General features: G+C 38.8%; 1 protein-coding gene across 1 annotated transcript; it reads right to left on the bottom strand.

The window, feature by feature from the left end:
• Nucleotides 1-494: 494 nt before the first annotated feature.
• alg6 (ALG6 alpha-1,3-glucosyltransferase) lies at nucleotides 495-24,148 on the bottom strand. The gene is made up of 14 exons (XM_074667446.1): nucleotides 23,966-24,148; nucleotides 23,634-23,718; nucleotides 22,916-23,005; nucleotides 22,748-22,836; nucleotides 22,507-22,589; nucleotides 22,267-22,331; nucleotides 21,107-21,292; nucleotides 19,037-19,172; nucleotides 13,596-13,681; nucleotides 11,278-11,362; nucleotides 11,105-11,175; nucleotides 9,983-10,051; nucleotides 5,601-5,793; nucleotides 495-1,469 (listed from the first exon to the last, which is right to left on the bottom strand). The coding sequence occupies exons 1-14, from the start codon at nucleotides 24,102-24,104 to the stop codon at nucleotides 1,272-1,274; spliced, it is 1,575 nt and encodes a 524-aa protein (XP_074523547.1). The 5' UTR covers nucleotides 24,105-24,148; the 3' UTR covers nucleotides 495-1,271.
• Between the last annotated feature and the right edge of the window lie 253 nt (nucleotides 24,149-24,401).

The following is a 24,401-nucleotide window of genomic DNA, read 5'->3' as shown; positions in this document are numbered from 1 at the left end:
TTGGCTGCTGGCCTGGAGCCTCAGATACACAGGCAACCCTCGCTGACCTGATAACATTTATAGTTGTAATGGATTTTTTTATGCCTGTCATTAACTGGCTCAGAGATTGGAGAAAGAAATTGCTTGTACCTTTTTCTGTGGTATTTCAACTTTTATGGCATTATGTTCAGATATGTCACCTTCCATCATCTCTTTTTAAGGCCTGTCCTGTCGCTGGTTTTGTTTTAAATGAACAGGTCTTTGGTGCAGGACCCTGGTAGTATCCAGGACTGGTAATGAATATTTAATGATGTTGAGTAAAAGCTTTGAAAGATATAATTTCTGTCCAATTATTGGCTCTGTCTCTGGCAGACTGTTAGGGGTGATTTAGCGAGGCTACTTGGTAAATGTAGACAGTTTATATGAAGCTGCTCAAAATCTAATCATTTAACAACCTGGCAATAAAACCCATGTTCACTTCAGGTCATTGAGATTTTTTTATTTATTTTCACAAGTTTGTACAAAATTACTTCAACAATGGATAAAAATATACAGTTCAAAAGCTTTAAAAAAGTTCACATGAATGGTTGATAATAAACCGTTACTGCCAAACCTGAGTCCAGCCCCATCAGGTAGGTGCTAAATTACAAACCCAGAACGAGGTACTGATAGCAGACAAAACTGGCTTTGGCTTTAAAAGTTAGCAAAAGATATAATCAACACCTGTCCTGTGCAGCCAGAGGCATATAAACTCAAATGTTCAGGCTACTTATCGAAGACACTGGCTAGCGAAAAGTCATTGGTCCAAACAGTTTTCAAAAGTGTTTCACAAAGAAATGTTTGATTTAGTTTGTGTCACATTAAGATTAAATGATTTGGTCCATGTTGGAGAAATGTGCCCATCTCTTTCTTTAACTTCATGTCTCAGCTGCTCTGAGTTGCTATTTTTGTTGAGTATCCATTAAAAACCTGCACAGGCTGCTAATCAAACAGCGTTTATATATGAAGAAATCCTTAAGTTATCTTTTTGATCAGGAAATTTGATTTTGTGAATTCCAATTGTCAAATCTCTCAGTCTAAAACACCAATATCCTACTTTAACTATAATTAAAGAGAAGAAAAACAGAAATTGGCCATATTTGAGAAGCTGGAACCATTTAATGATTGTTAAATTATCAATCATAGCACCAAGCATTGTTGTGATCTGCACTGTGTTAACGGTGGCACAAGTGAAAACTTCCTTCTATCTTCACAGCTCTTCTGTATCCACTTCCTACGACTTTCTGCTCCATTTAATTGGTCTTCTTCTGGCTCTTTCTGCTGGTTGGCTCGCTGAACTGGACGATGTTGAAGTATATAAATGTCCCCAAGAAGTGGACAAAAGAAACTGTCGAGACCAGCACAGGAAACAAATCCGGTAGATGTGGTGGAGGGGCCATCGCTACGCTCACGAAGCTCAGAGCAGCCATGACGGCAACACTGATGTAGAACTGCAACAAAGACAGACAGAATGACTGAGTTGTTTCTAAGAAGTAAGAAAGGAATAACATTGGCAGACTTGACCCAATAGAGAAGAGTTTATCACCTAGAGAGGGACTTACGAAAGACATCATAAGGTAGAATCATGTAAGGAGCAGGATCCTCATGTCTAAGTTTTGCTAATTTTACAGACTCAAAATGAAGACAACTGCTGCTCACAAACCCGTGGAAATACCCGTTTTTAATAGATGTACGTAGATATGTCTGGTGATGACAGAATTGATTATTCAAGCTGAAAGTTCTCATTGTAAAATAATAACAGACATGAGAGCCTGAGGCAAAGTACAGTTATCTTTTCCCTTAATTTGAAGTGTAACTTTTTGATGAAAGCAATGAATAATTTAATTAGAAGAAGCACTTAAAGTACACACATTTATTGCTGGATGACTGTTACAGAGATGCAATAAAGAAAAATAAGGCCTGTAGTATCACATGGCAGACCACCTCGTCTGAATGAAGGCCTCCATAACTACTTTTTTTTGCTGTGTTACAAAACTGGCAGCGAGAGAGTTCGTGTGTCTATTTGGGCTTTATGACCCAGAGAGAAGTCCGTGAGTGCGCTGGAGGAAACACATCGTACCCACACACGCCTCGCCACCCCAAACCCATGAAACCTTATCGCCATCATCAGGGCCTGCTATTTATGCTGCTTGTGTAAATAAATATATGTAGGCAAACCTGTGTTAATGACACATGCTATAAAAAGACACCTTCTCTTAATCTCTGACACCCTAGCAGTGCCCCTGTCGCTAAGGGGCTGGCGGTGCAGCCACTTCAGACGCTGTGGAAACTTAAATAAGTGATAAATAATTCTTTGCCTGGCAGCGGCTTTCATCCCTGGACAGCTTACACAGCTTACAGTGGCACATGATCTTTATTTATACAGTTGGGTATATCTTCTCACACGGCTGCAATTTAGGTCTAGTGCCATTTTCAAAGTCCAGGCCACCCTGGGGTCCTGAAATCAGCACCCGTCTTATTACACATCAGCTGCTCATCCTCCTTCCTTCGTAAATAAGAGTGGAGATAGACTTTTTAAATTTTGAAGAATCAAGATCACTCCTTTGTTTGCTGTTTCTTGACTTTGGGCAGATTGAATGAAATAGGAAAGGAAGCCAATGATTCCCAGACATTAATTTACAAGTTATCATTTTTCCAACACACTTAGCAATTTTTTTGTCAAACAAAAAAAGATGTTTTTTTTTATACATATTCTATACCAGAGTCAGTTTTGTGTTGGAAAAGTGGACCAGAAAATTGGCAGCTCTTTCTTTCTCTTTGTGTCATGGCGTCCAGTGGAATGCCATCTCCAGCTTCTGGCATCACATGAAATTCCATGAATTGTTTTATGGGTCATGGCTGTCGATATGATTTACAGTTGACTGGGAAAGGGAGGGTTGGAGCGGAGACCTGCACCGCTATTGGCAAATGCAAACGCCAGTCAATGCACACATCAAATCCCTAGCTCCTGTTTCGCTTTTTCAGGCTATACCGTGTCACTTTGTGAAATCTAATCACACTCTGCAATCCTTCATGGAAACTTTAAACCAATTCTCATACTCATGATGGGCATACGTTTGGAACATACAAAACTGTCTTGTTCATTGGTATTTTAACATAGTATGTAATCTTGTGACCTGTGTTACATTAACAACAAATTACAGCTTCAACCACAAAGACAGAAGTTACCGACAACCGTCTGAAGATATCAAACCTTGTAGCTTGACTAACAACATGACTGATAGATACCGTTAAATCACATTTACAGTGAGTTACAGTAATTTTTGTCCCCTGATCAAGAACAGTTTTGGCTTACACAACCTGATGTAATCATATAACCATTACCAAAATTAATGGAGTAAACTCTGAAAAAGAAGTTTGATTCAGAATGACATTACCTTGAAATTGTATCTTCTAATCTGAGTAACAGTTAGCTTTAGCTCTGTTGTCACTGAAGCTTTTGCGTAACCATATATCATCCCTGACCCTGATTTTGTTACCTGAACTTGAGTAATAGCTGATGGTGGGATAAAGAATGTACACATTATCATTCTACAGATATAAGGCTGCACTTCTAACCCTGCAGTGTGACCTCAACTGGAACCCTACATTCACTACACAAATTTAATTTATTCCTCTTTTGAAATATTACCAAACTGCTGACATCATGTAATAATCAACCTGAAATCAGATTTTCTGTGCTCAATTGTAATGGCAGACAAGTTTAACTTGCTGTGTTGGCTTCTGTCCTGGAGCCAAAGGAGAGAATTTATTGCTTCTGAAACCATCAGAGGCATTTTTAAATCAGCTTCTTACCTTCACCACTTCAATTTATATTTCAAAGATACACTGTTTTCAGTTTGATCTGTAAATCACAAATGTTGTAAACATGTAGCAAAGCTATTAAAAAATATAGAGTAGTCAGAAACATCTCAGCTCATTTTTGATCCCTGAGAGCAGCATTCAACCCACGTTGAACAGTAGTTCTGAACACAGCAGCCAATCACAGCTTTACAGGAAGTTGCTCGTGAGGCTGATATGATTAATCTTTAACACTTGCAATTAGGGATGGGTACTTTTCACATTTGAAACTATACGGTACCAATGCCCGGTACTTGGCTATCGGTATCGGTATGCAACGGTACCAATTTTCAGTACTTTTTTTTTGCGTTAATATGGTGAAAATATATCAATTTGGTAATAATATATATTTTTTCAATGTAACATATTTATGCTTCAATATAAAACCTTGCAATGCTGTGTTTATGTCCAGCATGGAAAATCACCTTCTCTTCCACTCCCTCACAGTCACAAGGATGCATGTAGGTAGCCAAATATGGTACCGTTTAATTTTAATTTTACGTGAATCGGTTCTTGGTACTTATGACAGAAATCGGTCGTTACCTATAAAAGTACCTAATTTTTGCCCCATCCGTACTTGCAAACTGTGCAAAATGAAAGATCTGCTTGGTTAGTTCGACACTGTCCCATATCAGCAGGAGCAGGGATGGGTGGTGTTAAGATTTTACTGATACCAACGCCACTACTGATTTGGCTTATCAATCTCATACTGTAATGATTCCCTTTCCATCTCTTTCCAATTCCATCTGTGAATTTTCTGTGTACAAAAAGGAGACTTAACAGCAGGGCTATTCAGTTAAAAATTGGGTCGGGATGGATTTTCAGACTGAGGACAAGAGCTAGGGCCTCACAAAGTTAAGCTGCTGTGGCCCTCTCCTGAGCTATGCTAGTCTGCTGTATTGCAGTGCAGCTCCAGTTAAAGACGCAGTCAAACTCTGAATTTTGGTGGCCCCCTCATGAGTTCCCTAAGGAAAGTTTGTCCGAAATGTGACATGTTTTTCAGTGTGGTGTCGTTCGACATTATAATCTTTCAACACTGCAAACACATGGGATTCGGTTGGACTTGGTGGTAAAATGAATAAATAAATACTTTCCAGTCCATGCAGGATTAAACTGAGGATTTCCCTTGCTGACTTTTTGTTTTAGGTTAGACAGAGACATGGTATTTTTACCTGTAGAGGACTGCAAATGTTAACCTTTCGAACAGACCTGCTCAATGACACAATGCATTGGGTTAGTTGCTAGGTTACGATAAGTGTTGCGGTCAATATTTGTAATAATGTTGGAATTTTTGTAAGACCTTGTCAGTGTCAGTAAAAGGTGTTTTTCTCATCAGACCTGAATCCAAATCACTTAGCACCCGCATTTGGACCCCACGTGGCCTGCTGGCCGCTAATTGAATAGCGCTGCTTTACAGTCTTTCTGCATCAACAACATTTAATGAGTTTATAAGTAAATTAATATGAAGTTGGTCACTGGATCTGGAGATCTCTGGTTACGCTTAGAGTAATGTAAAGAATCAACAGGAGAATCGTTAAGCATTAAGGCTAACAATCTCGTTGCATTAAACCAATTCAAACTGGTTCTTAAAAGATTATCGATATCAGTCCCTAAGCAGGAGCCAACTTCTTTATAAAACCCCTCATCGATTATCTAAACATGGCAACACCTTAATCAGGCTGGAAGTGAATCATGAACAAGAGGAGATGAGCCACTCTTACTTTCCATTTTGTGATTCCGGCCAGGTCCAATTTGGGTAAGAAGAACAGCAGCTTATGATAGGCTCCCATCCTCAGCTTGTCTTCTGTGCAGTGCTCCAGTGCAGACAGCAGATAGATGCTGCAGATGAGGAAGGCCAGCGATGTCACAACATAAGGCACGAGCAGACCGTCCTTCAGTAACAGAGGCAGCATGCTGGAAGGGTGATAAAGACAAGAACAAGGGTTTATTTACAGATTAGACAGCATTAGACGACTGAGGGACTACATTTTCATCATTGCTATCTTAGTTTTTGGAAGCAGAGGTGACCATAGTTTAACCTCTCTTATTGATAATATTTTTAAAAACTGGAATTTAATTTAGAAAATGTACAAAATAAAAAGGAAGACTTAAAACATTTTATTAACATTTCTAAATCTCTTTTAATATCCAGAGCAAGAACTGAATCTTGATGAAGCTACTATAATATCTCTTTCCCATTTAAGAAGCAGGAGCCAGCTTTGATACAATGCAATGGAAAATATACAAAGCATGATGATGATGATGATATTTTTATATGTACATCCAACATTACATCATAAGTCCAGTATCATGTTTGTTGAGAAAAGGGCAACAGTAAACCACACATCTTTTTATGCAACAGGCCTGCACACACAGCCTGTCCCCCGGGAAGTGTTTGCTCTGACATTCATGCCAAGCTTATCTTAGTTTAGCAGAGGGGGCATGGACAAGAACAACAGTTGACTCATAGCGAAATCTCACCACCCTAGCTTGTAAAAACCTATCCAACCCACAACAAAACCCTCATTCTGATTTCCACTCTGACAAAAAAGCTCCATTCAGCAGATAAACGTTGGACAAATTGAAATACATACTTGGTCCATTTAAAAAGACTGCCTGCCTTCTCTCCTCTTGAAATTGCAATGGATGAGTGTCCATTAAGCCAATTATGCAAACAAAAGATGTATTTTTTTTAAATGGCAGACTCTAGAGGATGCATTGAATGTGAGAGTTCGAGATAGACTGTACTGAGAGGCAGCTACAGAATGACCTCCTGTCCCTCCACAACGCACACTTAGACAGCAGGCATGCTGACTATGCCATGTAATCCCCAGATATCCTTATACTAAACCACACGCACAACAATTAGTGCTGCCGGAAGAATTTAACAACAGCTGGTGAAAGTTAGACAGAGCATTTGCAGCACTACTTGTCTTTTCCATTCATGGTCCTCAGCTCAACCCCCTATCATAGACCCATTTAGCTTTTGAGGACTGTAACTATGTCGTGTTTCATTTTGTAGCCAACAAGGGTGGGCAAAGGCAGAGTGATGAGGTGACAAACAACGTCAGATTTAAAGCACCAACACACGTCAGTTTGGCAAACAGAGAAAGCCGCAGATGTAGCTTTTTTTTTAAAAAAAAACTGGGTATTCTGTCAATAAGCTGTTAATACCACAATGCACTGCAGTAGAAAATATCCGATAAACAAAGGGCCAGATCTCCATCAGCACACATCTACATAAACTTTAAATATTTTTAATTTTTTTGTTTGTTTCAAAGGTAGTCTCATGTCTATTTGAAACCTCTGTGCAGGATTTTCAACTTAACTTTCTGTTAGCATTGGTTATTAGCATTGGTTAAAAGATCACCAACAAGGAAAGAAAATCAAGAAAAAGATAACAAACATTAAAATATTATAATCACAGAACCCACCAGCGGTTATTTGACTTTAATTTAGCTTTTTAATCTGAAAAAAAAAACATGTCTGTGTGTAAATGCAGCTAACAACGTTTGTTAACAATAGCAAATAGGTCTCGGCTTTAAGTCCATTGGCTCTAACTGCTGGTTAAAGCCAAAACCCCTAAATTTGGCCCATCATCTTTTAGAGGCTGTACTGTTGTCAGGGGATAGTAAATGTGTTCTTCACAGACTAGATCATTCGACCTAGCATAGAGAACTTCAGTATTCCTTTTCCAACATGACACAGATTTTTATTCTCTCTTTTCTAAGTTATTCCATGGAAAGTTTCCCTTGACGTGCAGGACTAAGCTTGGACACGGCTCTGCAATGGTAAATGTCTGCAAGGTCTTCTTAGCTTTTTTTGTTCGGCCCTTGTATGTTGCTTGGTCTTTAGTGTTTTTTGTTTGTTTTGTTTTGTGTACACTTCACAAATTTATCAGACCACCTGCCATAAAACAAGAAATCATGAAGTGATTTCACCCTGACCCTGTTTTTCAGATATTTTCCAAAGGGTTTCAAACTGATTTTATGGTTTTTTAAATCAGTAGTTGGCAGCTGTGGCTCAGTGGTTGAGTCTCTCAAGGTCTCGGAAGGTTTGATTCCAGCTCCTGTAGTCACATGCCGAAGTGTCCTTGAGCAAGACACTGAACCCCAAATTGCGCCCACTGTTGGTCAGTGGTGTGTGGATGGGTGTGAATGTGTTAGATAAAACTAATGGTTTCCAATAGGAAAACCTCTGCCATCAGTGTGTGAATGTGGTGTGCATGGGTGAATTAGGCTAGCAGTGTAAAGCGCTTTGAGTGGACTAGGTCCTTTTACTATTCCCAAATTTGCGAGAATTGCGAGAAATCTGAGAATTTTATTTTATTGTGTTTATGATTTTTTTAAGTTTAAAGTGCCCAAAATAAAGTCATCAGGAACACAAGGAGATAACTGTAATTTGTCAATCAAAAAATAACACTGTGTTTTACTTTTTTCTTGTAAAACAGTTCATTTGAGAATTCATGGATAACAACAACCATTATATTTAAGCATTAAAAATAATTTTGATGAAAGAAATTGCAAACCCTGCTGGAATAACCATTACACAAGTATAAAAGCTGCAACCTGCTTTTGATATAAAAACCTGCCCCAGATAAAACTGGGTGACTAATGCAACAAATTTCTAAGAATCTACTTCTAAAATTAAAGCCAATAAGTCAGTGGAGTATTCAGTGTAACTGAGTGTTAATCATTGCTCTTTTTGGCCTACATCAAAATAAAGTACATTTAATTTGTTTAAACTTAAACCCTCATTATGCCGTTTTATTCACGCTCTAATGTTGTATAAGTTGAACAGATGTTGCTATGAAGCTTAACGGGTAATAATGAAATAATTTTTGATCTCACACAAGCTAGCTTTGTGTCGTGTTTCCAGTCAAAATGCTAAGCTAACAAGTCGTAATTTGACTTGACTTAACAACAAACAGTACGTTAACTGAGACAAGCAATGTGTGTACATTTGTTATAAACTAGTGCTGTCAAGTGATTAAGTAAATTAATCAAGTTGATCCCATGTCTATTTTGTGGTTATTCATGATGAATCACATGGGCTTAATAAAGTCTATAGATACAATCGATCAAAATTATTCAATTGACTTGATTTTTGTTTTGAGTAGTTCTCTCAAACGATCAAAATATTGAATCAGATTAATCTCAGGGTTGCTGTGGATAGTTATCATGTTTCTTTTTGCTTGAGAAAACAGACTCAAGACAGGAGGAAATATGTTTGCACTTCTTGTGTTTCTTAAACACCATTAACAGTTCATGTTCACAAAAAAAAAACACATTTTGCTTCTTGATGGAGACGTCCTCGACAATATTAATAGGTCTTGAATTTGTTGAAATCCACTTTGCAATTGTGTAAGGTTGTCCAAGGTAGACTGACTGAAACCCTGAAGCAGAAAAGAAAACTTCTGCCAGCAGAGTGTGCACGATACTTTATGTTGGTCGACTATTCCTTATTTTTTATTATTATTATTATTTGTACTCAAATAGGGCTGCAGCTATTGAATATTTTAGTATTCGAGTATTCTACTGAAAATCCCATCGATTAATCGAGTGATCGGATAAAATACATTTTTGTTTAGTAAAAGAGCAGTTATTTTTCAAATGAAATTTTTTCTCTTAAAGAAATAGAATTTTCTGATACAGCATGTCAGTAAGAGCAAACACACTTTGACACATCTCATCAAATGTTGTGGATCCAAATGGCACCTGTTTCGTAGAATGACCCATTAGTCTCCAAACTCCAGAAAAGAAGACAGATTTGTTGCTAGTTGCTATTTTGTTTAAGAGGTAGCTTTAGGGGTCTGAAAACTCTCTCAATATGGCCTCAGCTCTATTTGAAATTCCACTCTTTCATCTTTTTTAAAATTAAACGATTCTATCTCGAGGCGGAGAAAATTACTCAAGTATTTTAATTAATTAATCTTATTAATGCTTTAATTTTGACAGCCCTATTACAAACAAAACCAACTGCTTTCAGTGAGCACAGGGCTCAACAAAAACTTAGGTTTTACATCCAGACCTCCAGTTTTTCTTGAACAGACTCAGCCCTTACCATATGCCTACCAGGTTTTAGCGTGTGTAGCGTGACTTACCTGAAAGTAGAGACCTGCAGGAACCAAATAACAATAAGGGGGAGGTCATTCAGCAGGAGACAGGCAGGCCTAGAAAAATCAAAGTTCATCTTAGTCAGTGTTAAAGCTACACACAAATGTTGGCGTTAAATGTTGTTTCACAGTAAAACGGGTTACGGTCAAGTTAGGTCATAGCAGTGTGAAAGAACATTTTGTGTGTAGTATCATAAAGTAAATGAATCAATTACTGACAGCTCCTCACAAGATAGTCAAGTGTTTGTTGTACTTCATTACTTCTTTAAAGACTGTAATTAAACATCAGGATTTATCTATTTGACGCTCCAAGATCATTTAGAGCATAAGCATGTGTCTGTGAAGTGAAAGCCTGCTGGTTGCCTGCGTCATTGCTCACCGCTGCTCATCGTACACTGTGCTCTGAGGTGGGCACTTTCCGCCGGTCCATGAGCCCGTAATTACAACCAGTGCTCTTTGGCGATCCTGTTACAGCCCAATAATTGATCCTGCGCAAACAACGCCCTGAGCTGCCGCCTGCCATTCTTTCCTAATCCCTGGACATGCATTACTGATTGATTCAGGGGGACAGGTGGGAGATATAACTCAATAGTTAATAAAGCAACAATCTACCCTAATCTAGATTAATAGATGAGCCCAGATCTAGGAACCAAATCCCTCGCTGTCAAATCTATGCCTGACTTCACTCTCTTACCTACAGACATCACAGCTCTATACATGTGGGGGTTAATGGCAATGAATCTCACACACATGCACTTGTTGAAGCTTCTACTTTGTTAAATTATTACCCTTTGACACACCCACACACCAAGCTTGAATCTTGCATGTGGAAGTTTTTTGTGTCTGTGCAGCACAAGAAATGATGACAGAGGTGAATAACCTCTCAGTATGCAACTTTATACTCAGATAGATTGTTTCTCTGCGACTCTGAGAGGAAGTGAGGGTGGTAGTGTGCATGATTTAACTCATTTTCAATCTGCAGGACATTAATTTGGATTCTAGTCGAGGAACAGACAGATAAATTAAATATGTCCATGAATATCTGAGTTATGTCTACGTAGAGAGGAACAGTATTGTTCCTCCCAGTGAGACATTCTAGGTTTTACTTACAAGGCAGCCAAGAGGATGGACTTCTCATGGACTTGATAGGAGAAAAGGAAAAATGCTAGAGATGAGTTAACCTGAAAGTGGGATTGAGTTTATTAGTTTCTTCTCCTGGCATTTCAAATACAGTGGTTACTAAAGTTAACTCTCTTTAAAGGGAGGAATTAGTGTTAACTCACCAAAGCTAGTTTAAATTGCCAGAGGGTCGGCTTTGTCAGAAGTCTGAAACATGAAGGAAGGACTGCCAGAAGAGTGCAGGCAGCGCTTAGGGAAAAAACAACACAATATTGTCACAAACTTTCACTGTGCAAAACAGAAAAGCATAAATCAGAATCAGAAAAATCAATCAGGTAGGGAAAAACGTATCCATGCTGCAAAAAACAAACAAGAAAACAATTAAATAATGACATATTCAATGAGTTTGAAGTAGATATGAATAATTGCATTTGCACATAGATTCCTCCTTGATTTATGATCTACTGCTTTGATCTGATTTTTATGTTGTAGTCAAAGTTTAAAGTTGAAACAAGAACTAACTGTGGATTTTTCCGGCTATTTTCAAACACAGCCTAAGACCCATGCTATGTGGGAAATACTGGACCCCTTCGAAGGGTTAGCAGGCATTGTTTTAACCCTTCAATTGTCACCTGCTGGGGGGTGGGAGCATCGGAAATATGAGTATATATGTGTCGGTGTGAATGTGCCGAGAGGTCAGGCCACATTATAGTTCAAGGCACGAGGTCAAGCAAATATTTGTAGAACTGCACGAACAAATGGATAAAGATAATGATAATAGATACTTAACTTTTCAAGGGTATTTAGCGTCGTAAAAGCATGTGGCGAAAGCATGTGTCACACGTGGGGCTGGGTTTCAAGATCCGGAAAAGATCAACATAACTTCTCACAGCTGATTCATTCTATGCACAAACACTCCAGACTATTTAGCAATCCACCCGCCACGCCAAAAACACAAGTGCATTTTTCATTTGTTGCAGAGCACTACAGTCAGTGAAGTCCAAGCTGATCCCCTGACTTAACAGTCTGCAGGAAACGTGTTCATGCTGCAAAGACAGGACTCCTAAATTTAGCGTGCTCTTTGATTGAAGCAGGCTGCACCATGAAAGTGGTGCATCGATTACTGGTCAGGTTTGGAGCTTCTGATCGGGACTGAAACTGTCCTGGGCGCTAAAAAGCGTAAAGGGCAGAGAAGTTAGGAATGAGATCAACCCTCACTATTTATAGGCTTATTCTGGTTCAAGTTTGGTCCAAGAAAATTAGCAGGTATTTATTTTATTTTTACCAACACTGACGAATAAATCATTTTGGTGATTCTTAGAAAAAGGTGCAAAGAAATAGGGCTCTAGGTCTATTTATGCTTCTTTTATTGGCTTTTGCGGTGAAAGGTCATCAGATTTTGAAAAAAATGAGCATTTTAGAGACCTGACTTTGAGGTTTGAGGAATTTTTAAATTTTTATGTTTTAAAAACTATCAGAAAAAAATAAATGTGTTTGTCTGCATGTGTAAATATGTGTAGTTACGTATGTATAAATGTGTAGATATATAATAATATAACCAATATTTTGGTTTTTGATTTGTTTATCATACAGATGTCAGAGATAATAGTATTGTTTGGTCAATTCAAGTTCTGTAATTTGCCGAGGAGTTGCTAGGGAGATAGGAGGAAAGGGGGGGGGGGGGGGGGGGGGGGGTGCTGTTTCGTTTGGAGCAATTACATGATTTTTGTTGACTTGCAACACATTAATTGTAATGAATGATTGTATTGTTAACTTGCTACACTCTGAAAATTAACAAAAGTATCAGAATAAAGTTGGCAAATCTACAGAAAGAAAACATTTCATTGCAGCGTTTGAGTCACAGACCTTTATCAAGCTAGTTTTTTTTTTTCTTTTTTTTTTGCTTGATAAAGATCTATAATCACAACGCCGAAAAACATTTTTTTTCTGGAAGTTGTGTGGGAACTTTCTACTGATAAATTTGGACTTTGTTGCATCCAACGCACCCGCCTGAGGAGTAGATGTGCGAAGATCTTTGCTGTTCATGTTTTAAAAACTAAACATATAAGTAATTGTAACTTGATAGAACTCTACATGCTTCACATCCAAAGCAACCCTTAGTTGTAGCCTTGTCAGTTAACTTTTGGAAACTAAGGTTACCACCACCTCAGCTTCTCTGTGAGTAATGTATTTTTCACCTAAAGCAATTTAACAACAGTACACCATTCTTATAAAAACAGCAACGATACAATGAACAACAGCTCCTCACAAGATGCTTCCTTTGGCGATGATTTTATCTTCACCTATTTGTGATTCTAAGGATCGCAGTCTCAAAATTTCCTCATTTCCAGGAAACAAAGGATTGTAAACAAGAGAAAGGAAGGAGGGGGGTCAATGTACAAAAAAAGACTGAATGATAAAGAAAAGAGAGATGGAAAAATAAATGAAAAGTGAGAGCTTGTTAAAGAGAAAGAGGGATTACCTGAGGTAGATCTGAGTGTCACTGGACAGAATGGCTCTGATCTTTATCAGGACGTTCAAGCTGCACCATGTGTTGGCAACCTTATCCTACACACACAAACACACACACACAGGATACTTCGTTCAATGAGTTGGACGAGAGCTTAGGATGAATTTGATTTTGGGAAACATAAAATGGAAACTGTGAATCTGATTTGAGGAGAAGGGAAATTAGTTGTTTTGCACTAAGTAACTATTTCCTAAATGAATAAAAGTGTAATAAAACTTCCTCACAATAACAGAGAGACTCTCTGACATAAGTTCAGTCTGCTGTCAGAAAGAGCATGAGGCATATTTGTAAACTTGAGGACAAAGGGTCAAATGTCAAACCAGAGGAGTTTCTGCATGACCAGCAGATCCAGAGCAACCACAGAACACTGCTGGAAAAAACATGTCCACATATCAACATGTTATATAACCTCAATCAATCAATCAGTGGATCTTTATTTATATACAGCGTCAATTCATAACAAACGTCACGACAAGATAAGGAGTCTTTGAAGCATTTAGCAAGTTACAGTGGCAAGGAAAAACTTCCCTTCAATGTCACAATCACTGACTAATTTTCTTTTTCCTAAAGGAGTTAAAAGCCAAAGCTCCAAAGACACATCTTTTATTCGTGCTAATGTTCGACTGCATCGTGTTGATATTTCTTTCATACATAGCCCATAAAAGCCAGCTCAACAAGCTTTGTGAATAATGTGAAAGACATGTTAGACCCTTAATACCGGCCTTAAAGTACTTGTGGTTTCTAAGAGCCGAGGAGGGCGTAACTCTGAGATTCAAGTTGATTTAAGTGCTTAGGCAGTTGTGCAGGGATCAGATGATACGAAGGCCCGGGCCGCCGTGCACCATGATATCACACGACATAGAGACAGCGCACCGAGATGGGCTTTATTATTCTGCCGTGAATGGATCCAGTGTGTGGCCCTGTGGAGAAAAACTATTTCTGGCCTCCTCTCACTCCTCTGGTCTACAGCTGCTCTCTGCACAGCTGTGTGGATCTTAATGGCAGTCAAGTCAGCAGCACCAGACCAGCCACTGTTGTGTTGTCTCAGCTCCTTTCTCTCTCTTTCTTCCCTGCTTCAAATAACTGCTGCGGGAACACTCCTCAAGGCAACACATGAATTAAGAAGAGGAGGAGGAGGAGGAGGAGGGGGGCAGCTCCTTCACCTATAAGCTAGCCAGGAATTTCACAGGGAGACGCATTTGGTGCCATTTTTGAGAGCAGGCAGCAACCTGAGACGTCAGAATGCAGCTCAGTGGGTAAACTTACAACTGCCCCCGCCCAGAAGCTGCCACGACCACCAGTCACTAGCCCCCTCCTCCTCCTCCTCCTGCTCTCCCAGGACCCTCTTCTCACCCCTGTCCCCTTGTCCAAAGCTTCTGCTTACGTGCACAATTTCACAATTAGTTCAGGACAAGTTGCCCCCGGCAGCCTCTCGTGCTGTCGTCATCGGGGAGTATAGTGTCTCTCACACCCTGTGTATTATGTTTGCATCATTTGCTTGAACAACTACTGCCGCAGCGCGTGCTGCCATCTGCTCCCCCTGGTAGAATTTTCAATTACTTCTCACATCCGTGACACCTTGTGGCGGGTGCCACCTCGGGTGGGGGGTACAAGGTTTCTGACATGAGAGCTGCAAAGCTTTTCCTCTGAGCTGTCGGTCACACAGAAACACACACACACACACAGTTCCATTAGCTCTGACAGCTTTCAACACTTCACACTGAAGACTTTGAAGTCCTTTTCTCACTGTAAACTATCGCTTTATTTTTAAATTAATATCATATTCCTGTCTCCTTTTCTCTCACAGGCAATGTCCATCACAGCCACAAATGTGTGTGTGTTCATGTGTGTGCTTCAATATAGATTAACATGCAGCTATAAAGGAAATGCACTTATTTACACTTGTAGTTTAATTTTTTTTGTTAGTTTAACTTCATTTACAGTTGTGGTTGAAGCTATCAAAGCACTTTTTTATGTATTTTCCTGATAAAACTGTTCTAAAATGCTTATTACCAGCCACACTCCCTTATTCTTTCTAACCACGAGTGTTTTTGTTTATTTATAAATTCCAAGAGTACTTCCTTTGCTTTTTTTTTGTAAACTGGAGAACTGGGTTTTCCTGCTTCCTAGTTTCTAGTGAAGTCTATTTTCCAGTATGCTGGTCTCTGAATGACTACCCTTAATTTGTAGATGACTGGTGCCACTTAAAAACACTCTTATTCCCAAAAAGCCAATACTTCCTTCTTTCATAAAACCATCAACAGTTGATAGAAAAGTCTCTATTACGTAGAGTATTATGTCAGTGAATGGTTTTCCATGTTTTGCTTTGCAGTGAAAAATGGTATAAACTGGCGCTGGACAATTAATCAGATTAAAACCAACATCGCAATATGATAGACTGCAATTTTCAAATCGAAAAGGCTGCGATTTCAAAATGAATGTACACAGACCTGAAGTGAGTAAAGAAACTAGTACTCTTTCTTCCTTAAAATCAGCAAAAGCCAATATGCTAGTTTTTCTGGCAAAAAAAACACTGTGAGTTACAGATATTCATACAGTAGAATGATTGTGGCTGGCAGAGCCAAACCTCTTTTCGAGTTTATTCTGTATTGTTTTGTTACTCTTACTGACAACTGAAAGTTAGTAAAATTTCAAAGTGCTCCTTTTCTTTTTCAATTAGAAAATGCAGGAAAGGCTTGTTAATATGCTAACAGTATCCTTTGTCGTGTTGGTCATACTAAAAAATGACTTAGTGCTTCTGTTTAGCTACTAACACTGAAGAAATCCCCGCCCAAATTGCAATCCCAATATTGGCCCAAAAACTTGAAATTACATTATTTTCCAAAATCGTTCAGCCCTAGTATAAATGCTACTTTTACTGACTCCAATTTATCCGTCTCATCTCTAAAATTTTTTGTGCGTTTGGTCTTAAAGAGACACCGCGCACTTGATGTCCTAACATACTACACTTCCACACCAAAGGGTGCATATACCTTGATCTCCAGCCATCTCTGCCAATAAATCCATACTTCCTTGTCCAACTATGTTGGAAAGAACAACTGAAACATGGTTTGTTTGCCTGCGATTCATGGTGCCTTTGATTTCTTGTTAAGTCTTAAATAGAGCACCATACAATAGATTTGTTATTCATTAATTTATTCACTCATTTATTTATTTATTTTGTCCTCTGTCTCACTGTAATTATTCTGCGTGCAAACATAAATAGCCTCATGTGCCAGCTATGGCACCCGTGCCCTCGGTTGCCGACCCCTGATTTAAAGTATACAATGAAGAGTGTTTATAATTTGTATATATAAACTGTGACCAAAGAGAGCACTTTATGCAGTCAACTGAATAAGGAGAATCGATATACTTTATGTGTTGTTAAATTGACATTACAGCTTGAATCTTTTCTGTAGTTTGCTCCGGTATGAAGTCATTACTCTCAAAGTATCTCCCCCTGCATTGCTATCATACTCCACTGCTTTTCATATTGCAGACAGCAGTTGTCATATGAGCTCTGATACGCCTGTAGGTATAGGGCCGGACTGACCCCTCGATCCACACGGGTTTAACACGGCTGTGCTATGAAGCGCTGAAAACAGCCAGGTCATAAATTAGTTGGATTTATCTCTCCTCTCTTACTGAACACTCCTAACATTGACTCCTCCATGACACGGACAGGAACTCATCTCCTGACCTTTTGCTGTCGTATTTCGGTGTTTTCTCTGATCATGTAACGGATCCTTGTCTTTCACGGTACGGCAGGTGGAGTGGTTGCGGTTGTGTGTCTTTCATAATAAGCTCTGAATCCTCTTTTTGAACAGAGAGCTGTAACTTCAGACCACCGTAAACTTTGTTCTGGACGATAAATCTAGACAAAAACCACAGCCAATAAAGTCATCACTTAGAAAACTTTAAATGCCAGCTACTCTCTGTAACTTCATTACAATTTAACCAATCCTTTATCCCACAATCCCGTTTTTAACTGAAAGGACATCAGAAAAAGAGAAGTGAGGAAACTACTTCATGAACATTTAGCTACCACTGTTGCCAATAGGCCTGAGCCTATGACAAATTTTGCTGGACGATATATTTTCCCACAATTTTTGACGATAAACGATAATATTGACAATATTATTTTGAGACCAAATTAACCAATAATGTATCAGAATTTGAAAACCCTTTCAAATGCAGTTAAATTTTATTTCTCATAAGTAGTTTTTACTATGGTAATTGGAATATAAATAACTTTCAAATATCAAAAAAAAAATCTAAAAATGTCTTATACATATCTTACACTCCTATATTTTAAAGCTGCCATTCACTTCACTGTTTTTACAGCCCAGTTGTGAAGAAACCAATTCAACTTGCAATAATAGAAAGATAACAAATTAGATCAGCATTGAAAGAGAGCCACCCCAAATAGCACGGTAAGTGGAAACAGCCCCTCAAGCATTACTCAGTAAGGTTCAATTACTGGAGTTCAGATGTCAGTTACAGACAGCTCCTAAAATTTTGAATTTAGGAAAAAAATATCCAAAGCTAAAGGGATCAAAGAAAGTAAATGGTGAGGCTTTAACAGCTGTCAAATCAAAGATTATTTCCAGAAAACACTGAAAAGTTAGGCTGTTCTTCCTTGAGCAAAATAAGAACAAACCTCTTTTCTCACACCCCTTTCCTCTAAATGGTACTTTTGTTGTCACTTTCTGTAAAGATGGAGTAAAAATACAGACTTCTGTTCCATATTTTTACATAGCAAACATCCCGAGGTCTTCTACCCATAAATATCACCCATAACAAGCAAATATCGAATAATCAGAGCTTTAGGGTAAACACACACACACACACACACACACACAAAAGTGTCTCTGTTAGCTTGAATCATAACCACAGATGGGACTACATACATTTTATCATGTAAGCTGAGATCAAAATCCCTCAGGCTTATTGAATTAAAATGCCAAACATTTAAAGTTTTATTCTTTGCATGATGTTCTGGAGTTTACGATATTTAATTACTATGAGTAAAGTCACATTCCAACATGAATTCCTACAAAGTTCCTTTATGGACAACTCCAGAAGAGGATAAACATCTGCACCACCTCAAGGGCAAGTAAAGCATAGAGGAAACAAATATGAGAATTATAAAAGATCTCCAGGCCACACTGGGCTAACATTATCTACAAAATCCTTTATATCCAGCTGTATGTCTGTGTCAGAAGACATGATCATCTCCTTGTTTCTCTTAGTGCTATTATTAGAGGCCTGCGTGACATAGAGTACAAATGTTTTCTTGATATGACTGCGGCTCGGAGGCAGCATAAAACCCCATAAAACTATTGTGGTTCCAGTTTTCAGGCAGAGTTATCGTTCGTGTCGCCCTGCTGTACCTCAAACAGACCGCGTGCCACGGGAAAGATCCTCCTGACCACCTGCAAGGCCTGACTGGGGTCGGAGAGGAAGGGCAGCCAGCAGAGGGCAAAGGTCAGCAACACTGTTGAGGCAATTCTCACCAACAGGAAAAACCTACATGAGAGGGGTCACACACAGAGAAAAAAAAAGCAGGGGACACTTAAATAGAGCTTTTGATAAGTTTTAATTCTATTTTATGATTTACAACGTAGTTTACAAATAGATCTGTTTGGTCTTTTTAATGCTCGATATAAAAATGAATCCAAAACCTAGAAATCTGTTCAGTACTCAAGTTTATTTTCAATGGCTGCAACTGAGCTGAGTGTCACGCAACTCTTAAGTCATATTTTGATGTTATTCTCCCTTTCAGGCGACTGTCTGCTACAACTTGGTGTTAGTTGCAGGTTTGTACGATAATTTGTTACCTGACAGTGTTGAAAATTATGATGAGCCAGTAAATATTTCATATTCCAGATCTTAGTATCCAGAATATTGGCAGGATCTGGATCGTACTTTTACACGTGTCAGAAACTATGGTGACCTTGTCTTGTCTTTTTTTTTTGCAAAGCAATCTGACCATTTATCATAGAGTTATATACACATATGGTGACGGCAGACGGTGTGCGGATCACCCCCAAAATTTAGTCACTTCTTCCTTATCCCATTTTGAATATTTCCTGAAAATTTCATAAAGACAAACTCTCCCAAAAACATAACCTTCTTGGTGGAGGTAAAAAAAGACTTTTGGTGTTTGTTGCATACAAACTCCAAGGAATTGTGAACCATAATTCAGAGACAGCTTATTATCCAGGTACCTGTGTGTATAAAAACATTAAATGAGGACAAGAATCGTGATAATAGTGACATAAACATACATTTTAAACCCTCCCAGTAGTAAACACTTGATGTGTCAGCTCTCTATCTCTGAGAAACTGCTTTGGAATACTTAATGTAGCCTTAAATTGCAATAAAAAAAAAGAATTCATAAGAAATACCCCCTAACGTAAGCAATAAATCTGCCTTGTTCGTCCGATTCTCCTCAAACAATTAGAGCATACTGTCTGCAGGTCCTAAATTTGGGCTTTGACCCTCGTGTTGAGGAATGCAGTGAAAGCCATGCATCAGCTGAAAGTCTTCGGTGTAGGTCAGCCTATCTTGTCAGCTGTAGCTGTGAAGCTGCTGGTTAAGTTGCACACACAGCATAGCTGAGGAGTTTGGGCATGGTGAGAGTGTCATCTGGACATATCTTCCCCCCCTCCACCAACCCCCCCTCCTGCTCTAATCCAGCTCTCCATTTGCTACTAAATGCCCTTGGTACATTGTTACTAGATAAACAGACACTGGACACACCAGTAACAGCATCCAATCTGATTACCTCAGTCATTCTGCGGCTCTCCTGAGGACACGGCTCGCTTATAGACTGACGTTGCACATCTACTCTGAGCGCACAGTTGACATTTCAAAGCAGAATGACGAAACAACACTCAGTCCAGTAACTCCAGGCTTTTTTTGAACATTATGTATTTAGTCCTCAGCTAATTTCCAGAAAGAACACTTGTAAGTTTTTATGCTCTTTGTCTTCTAAGAGGGAATGAAAAATGAAAACCTTACCATTGAACTGGAATATTTCCTTCCTGGAGTCTTTCACATGATTTATGTTCTTGGTCACTAATACACTGATTGTACGCCATGGCCTTAACCATCTGCCAATGGACTCGTACAATTTTGGAGTTTCAAGAGTCTTGGTAAGGTACTGCCAATTTGGCATAATCAGACCGTTAAACGGGGATTGTTCTTCAAATCTCATTGCATTAAACTTCACGACTCATGACAGTGGCACAAACATTTACCTTCAGGAGGCTTTTTGTATTATTCCTTTAGTCTGATATTGGGACGATTGGGTCATTTCATCTTCATCATGGGCCGTCAAAATCTTACAGTGAACTATCCTGAGTTATTTACAGATTCATAAAAGTTTGTTCAAAACTGAGGAACTGAGGAAGAAAAGAAAAATGGAGGTCAAGAAAGAGATAAGACAAAAGACTCACCCTCTCCCCATCAGGCCCATTTTGACACACTTCCCCAGCAGGTAGCAGAAGAAGGGCAGGGCATGATATAGCTCCATCTGTTTGTAGCTGAGAGCCAGGCAGAAGGCCATCGAACCAAACACATCCCAGCTCAGACCCAGAGCCAAAACAGCCCACAGGGCAAAGCCAAGGCTCACAGCATTGTACCTGATACAGTTAAGATCAATGTTCTGCTGAAGTTATCTCTTTTTAAATGGCCATGCCTTTTTTTATAACATTGTGTGACTTAAATCAATGTCCTGACATGTGAAAAGAGCCCCTGAAAACAGCAGCTGATCCAGAGTCAGTTTGGATGCTAGGTTCATGTATTGTATGAACTCTCTCCTAACTTTCTTTGATAAAAAAATCTCTTTAAAATTGTATTTTTAATCATTATATGAAATTTGACTGTACAAAAGCAGCTTAACTTTATCCCATATCAGCCTGTATTATTTCCACACAGTATTTAATAACATATTAATTCATGGTAAGCAAAGGCACATGAACGATGCTGTTCGCTCCAATATTCAGTGTTTTCAAACAAAACTTTGCCTTTTTGAATAACTTTGAGATTACATTTGTTAAGTAGCTTGATCAGGAAACCCAAACTTTTAAAAATATTTTCAATCTAACTAAACCATTGAACAGTTTTGACCAGTCTGGCTCAAACTACTACAAAGACTTAGACAGCAAACTATTCACCCAATGTATGTTACCTGTACTAGGTGTGGCGCTCCAAATTAGGGATGGGTACCTTTCACACTTGAAATGATACAGTACTGATGCCCGGCACCTGGCAATCGGTATCGGTACTCAACAGTAACAATTTTCAGTACTTTTTGTGCGTTTAAGTAGTAATAAATATCAATTTTTTTAATAATAAAATCTTTTTTTTTATCATTTTAACATGTTTATTTCTCAATATATAAACTTGCGTTGCTGTCAGTCACAAGGATGCATTTAGGTACCTAAACATGATACCTTTCAATTTTACCTGAATCAGTACCCGGTATTTTTGACAGAATTCGGTTGGTATCTATAGAAGTACCTAATTCGGTACCCATCCCTACTGCAAATACAACGGCAGGGATTTAATGAAATCACAGTGAGTAAACAGGAATGCACCTGTCGAGAAAGGATACTGAAAATGTCCGTAGTCAATGAGGATGAGCCCTGGATAAAGAAGGAAGCAGAGCAGTGTGGAAACCTGAAGAAACAAAGTTGTACTCATTAGTTCCAATAAAATTCACTAATTGTGTGCAATGATGATCAAAAATTGTGGGACACACATAATTAATAAATCTCTAAACTTTGTGTAAACTTTTATTCTAATCATTATGGCTCATCTAAAAAAAAACTAGATGTCAAAGCAAGTGTGTTACCTTTTTCCTAGCAGATCCATCAGTCAGGTATAGACAGTATAAAGCCACAGCAGGGATGTAAATCAACAGATCTGCCACCAGAACTGAAACAAAACAGAGGAATAGAACACCATCCTCAAAGCAGGTCTAACAATCTCAATACTGTTGCAATTTATTTTGATCAAATACAACAAGCAGGTAAAAAAAAATCCCCAGTTTAGTTTTGGATTTTTTCCTTTCTTCTTTTTTTGTGTTGACATACCTGTTGCTCTCATGAATAACTTGTGCCCTGCGCTTTCATAACCTCTGGATGTATAAAGTTCCACCCACTCAGGGTTTATTATCTTGGCTCTGCAAGAATAAACAGGATAAAAATGAGAGGCAATGGTACCTGCCTTATCCAGTATATTGTAACTGATAATATACTTACACATGAGCACAGATCAGGCTGTGGTAGGCTGTCAGGGGAGGGTAGTCCAGACCCCAGTAGTACAAGTCGTTATCAGTGGTATTGAAGTACCTGGATGAGTACAAATGTTACAAGTTGAGTCCAAAACTGTTTGAAGTCTCACTTTTAGACATTAGCTGGTGTTTGTCTTGTAGTGTGTAAAATAAAAACACCTCCATTCAATACTACACAAAGCATATTGACACATCAACTCTAACTCTAAAAATAAGAAATAATGTTTGTTGTTGTTCACTTTATTTATGTTTTTTTCTGGACTGTTTTAACTGTTACTTTGTGTTCTTTGGGGTTTTAGCAATTCTTCAAGGTTCACTGGGTTACAAAGTTTTATTGGGGTGTTTATTTCCTCTCTGACTTCAAGGTCTTGTTTAATTTCCATGATTTTATGTAGTCCTCTTTGTTTCAAGAAGAGGCAGACGAACAGCTTCACATGGAGATGCACCAGACTCTGACTAAACTCTTTTAGATGAGTTACATTTTCTTTTCACACTCTGTTGGAATACATGTTTTAAAACTAACATAGTTAATAGTTTCAGCCCTGATGTAACAGTGGTATTATGGGAATGTGAGTCCTTGAATCTATAGGTGCACATAAGAATGTCTAGGGTCTGATCTGTCAGATATTGTCCCCTTTGTTTCTCTTATTTGTTCCTCTGAGAAACAAATGGAGCTTCACACTGACCATTCCTGCAGAGGGAGGTTGTAGGTCACTTCTTGCCAATGCCTTTGAGCTTCATAGTCTCCAAACATGGGAGGTTTCCCCGCCCCTGGAGGAAAAACATCTCAGCTGTTAGTCAGGTGAAGGGGAAATTAAATGAATGAAAGCAAAAAACCACACATAACAGAGAAGAGGGCGACTTCAGCCAGGCTAACCGATAACAGAAACACTCGTACATCAGCTTTCTACGGGCTGCTGGTGAGAAATTTAACCTGGCTCACAGAAATTGGTGCATTTGCAAGTTTGACAGCTGTGATGTCTACAAACGATGCTACACGTTAACGTTTACTTCTTACCTGAATATGAATTTAACGAAACGCCCCATCTCGTAACAACACCGAGCAACACACAGAGTGTCACAAGACTCCACGTTTGCATATTTGAGACGATTAAAATTAGCTCACAGGGAGAAAAAAACACAAAAAGTTGGTTCATTCAGACTCTTTTTGAAGCTTGAGCATATTTCCGGTATACGTCATCCTTCAGGTCTACGTTGCACGTCTCCGTGGTTCTCATTGGACGATTGTGCTGACGACGAGAGTCACGAGGCGTTCAGGGAATCTAAAAGAATTGGACGTTTGTACCGCAGGGAAAAGACAACAGCAGATTTGTAGTTTTATCAAACGTTTTCTATTAAACTAGGAAGATAACGGTTACAGCCGTTTGATTTAAAAGTGAGGTTACACTACTCGTAAGACTACTATCTGTTTCCCTTTAAAAACTCAACAATCC

Source organism: Halichoeres trimaculatus, unplaced genomic scaffold (genome assembly GCF_033239565.1).
Source record: "Halichoeres trimaculatus isolate MK-OKI-2021-1 unplaced genomic scaffold, fHalTri1.1 fHalTri1_scaffold_4, whole genome shotgun sequence".
NCBI classification, from domain to species: domain Eukaryota; kingdom Metazoa; phylum Chordata; class Actinopteri; order Labriformes; family Labridae; genus Halichoeres; species Halichoeres trimaculatus.
The sequence above is the reverse complement of the archived record's forward strand: the minus strand, read 5'-3'. Positions and strand labels throughout refer to the sequence as shown.

Excerpts from the sequence above, each read along its gene's own strand:
- alg6 (XM_074667446.1), bottom strand. The coding sequence starts at position 24,104 with ATGAACCAACTTTTTGTGTTTTTTTCTCCCTGTGAGCTAATTTTAATC. Across the intron at positions 21,293-22,266 it reads ATTGACTACGGACATTTTCA|GTACAATGCTGTGAGCCTTG; the intron begins GTATCCTTTCTC and ends TAACTGTATCAG. Across the intron at positions 13,682-19,036 it reads TGGCACGCGGTCTGTTTGAG|GATAAGGTTGCCAACACATG; the intron begins GTACAGCAGGGC and ends TTGTGTGTGTAG.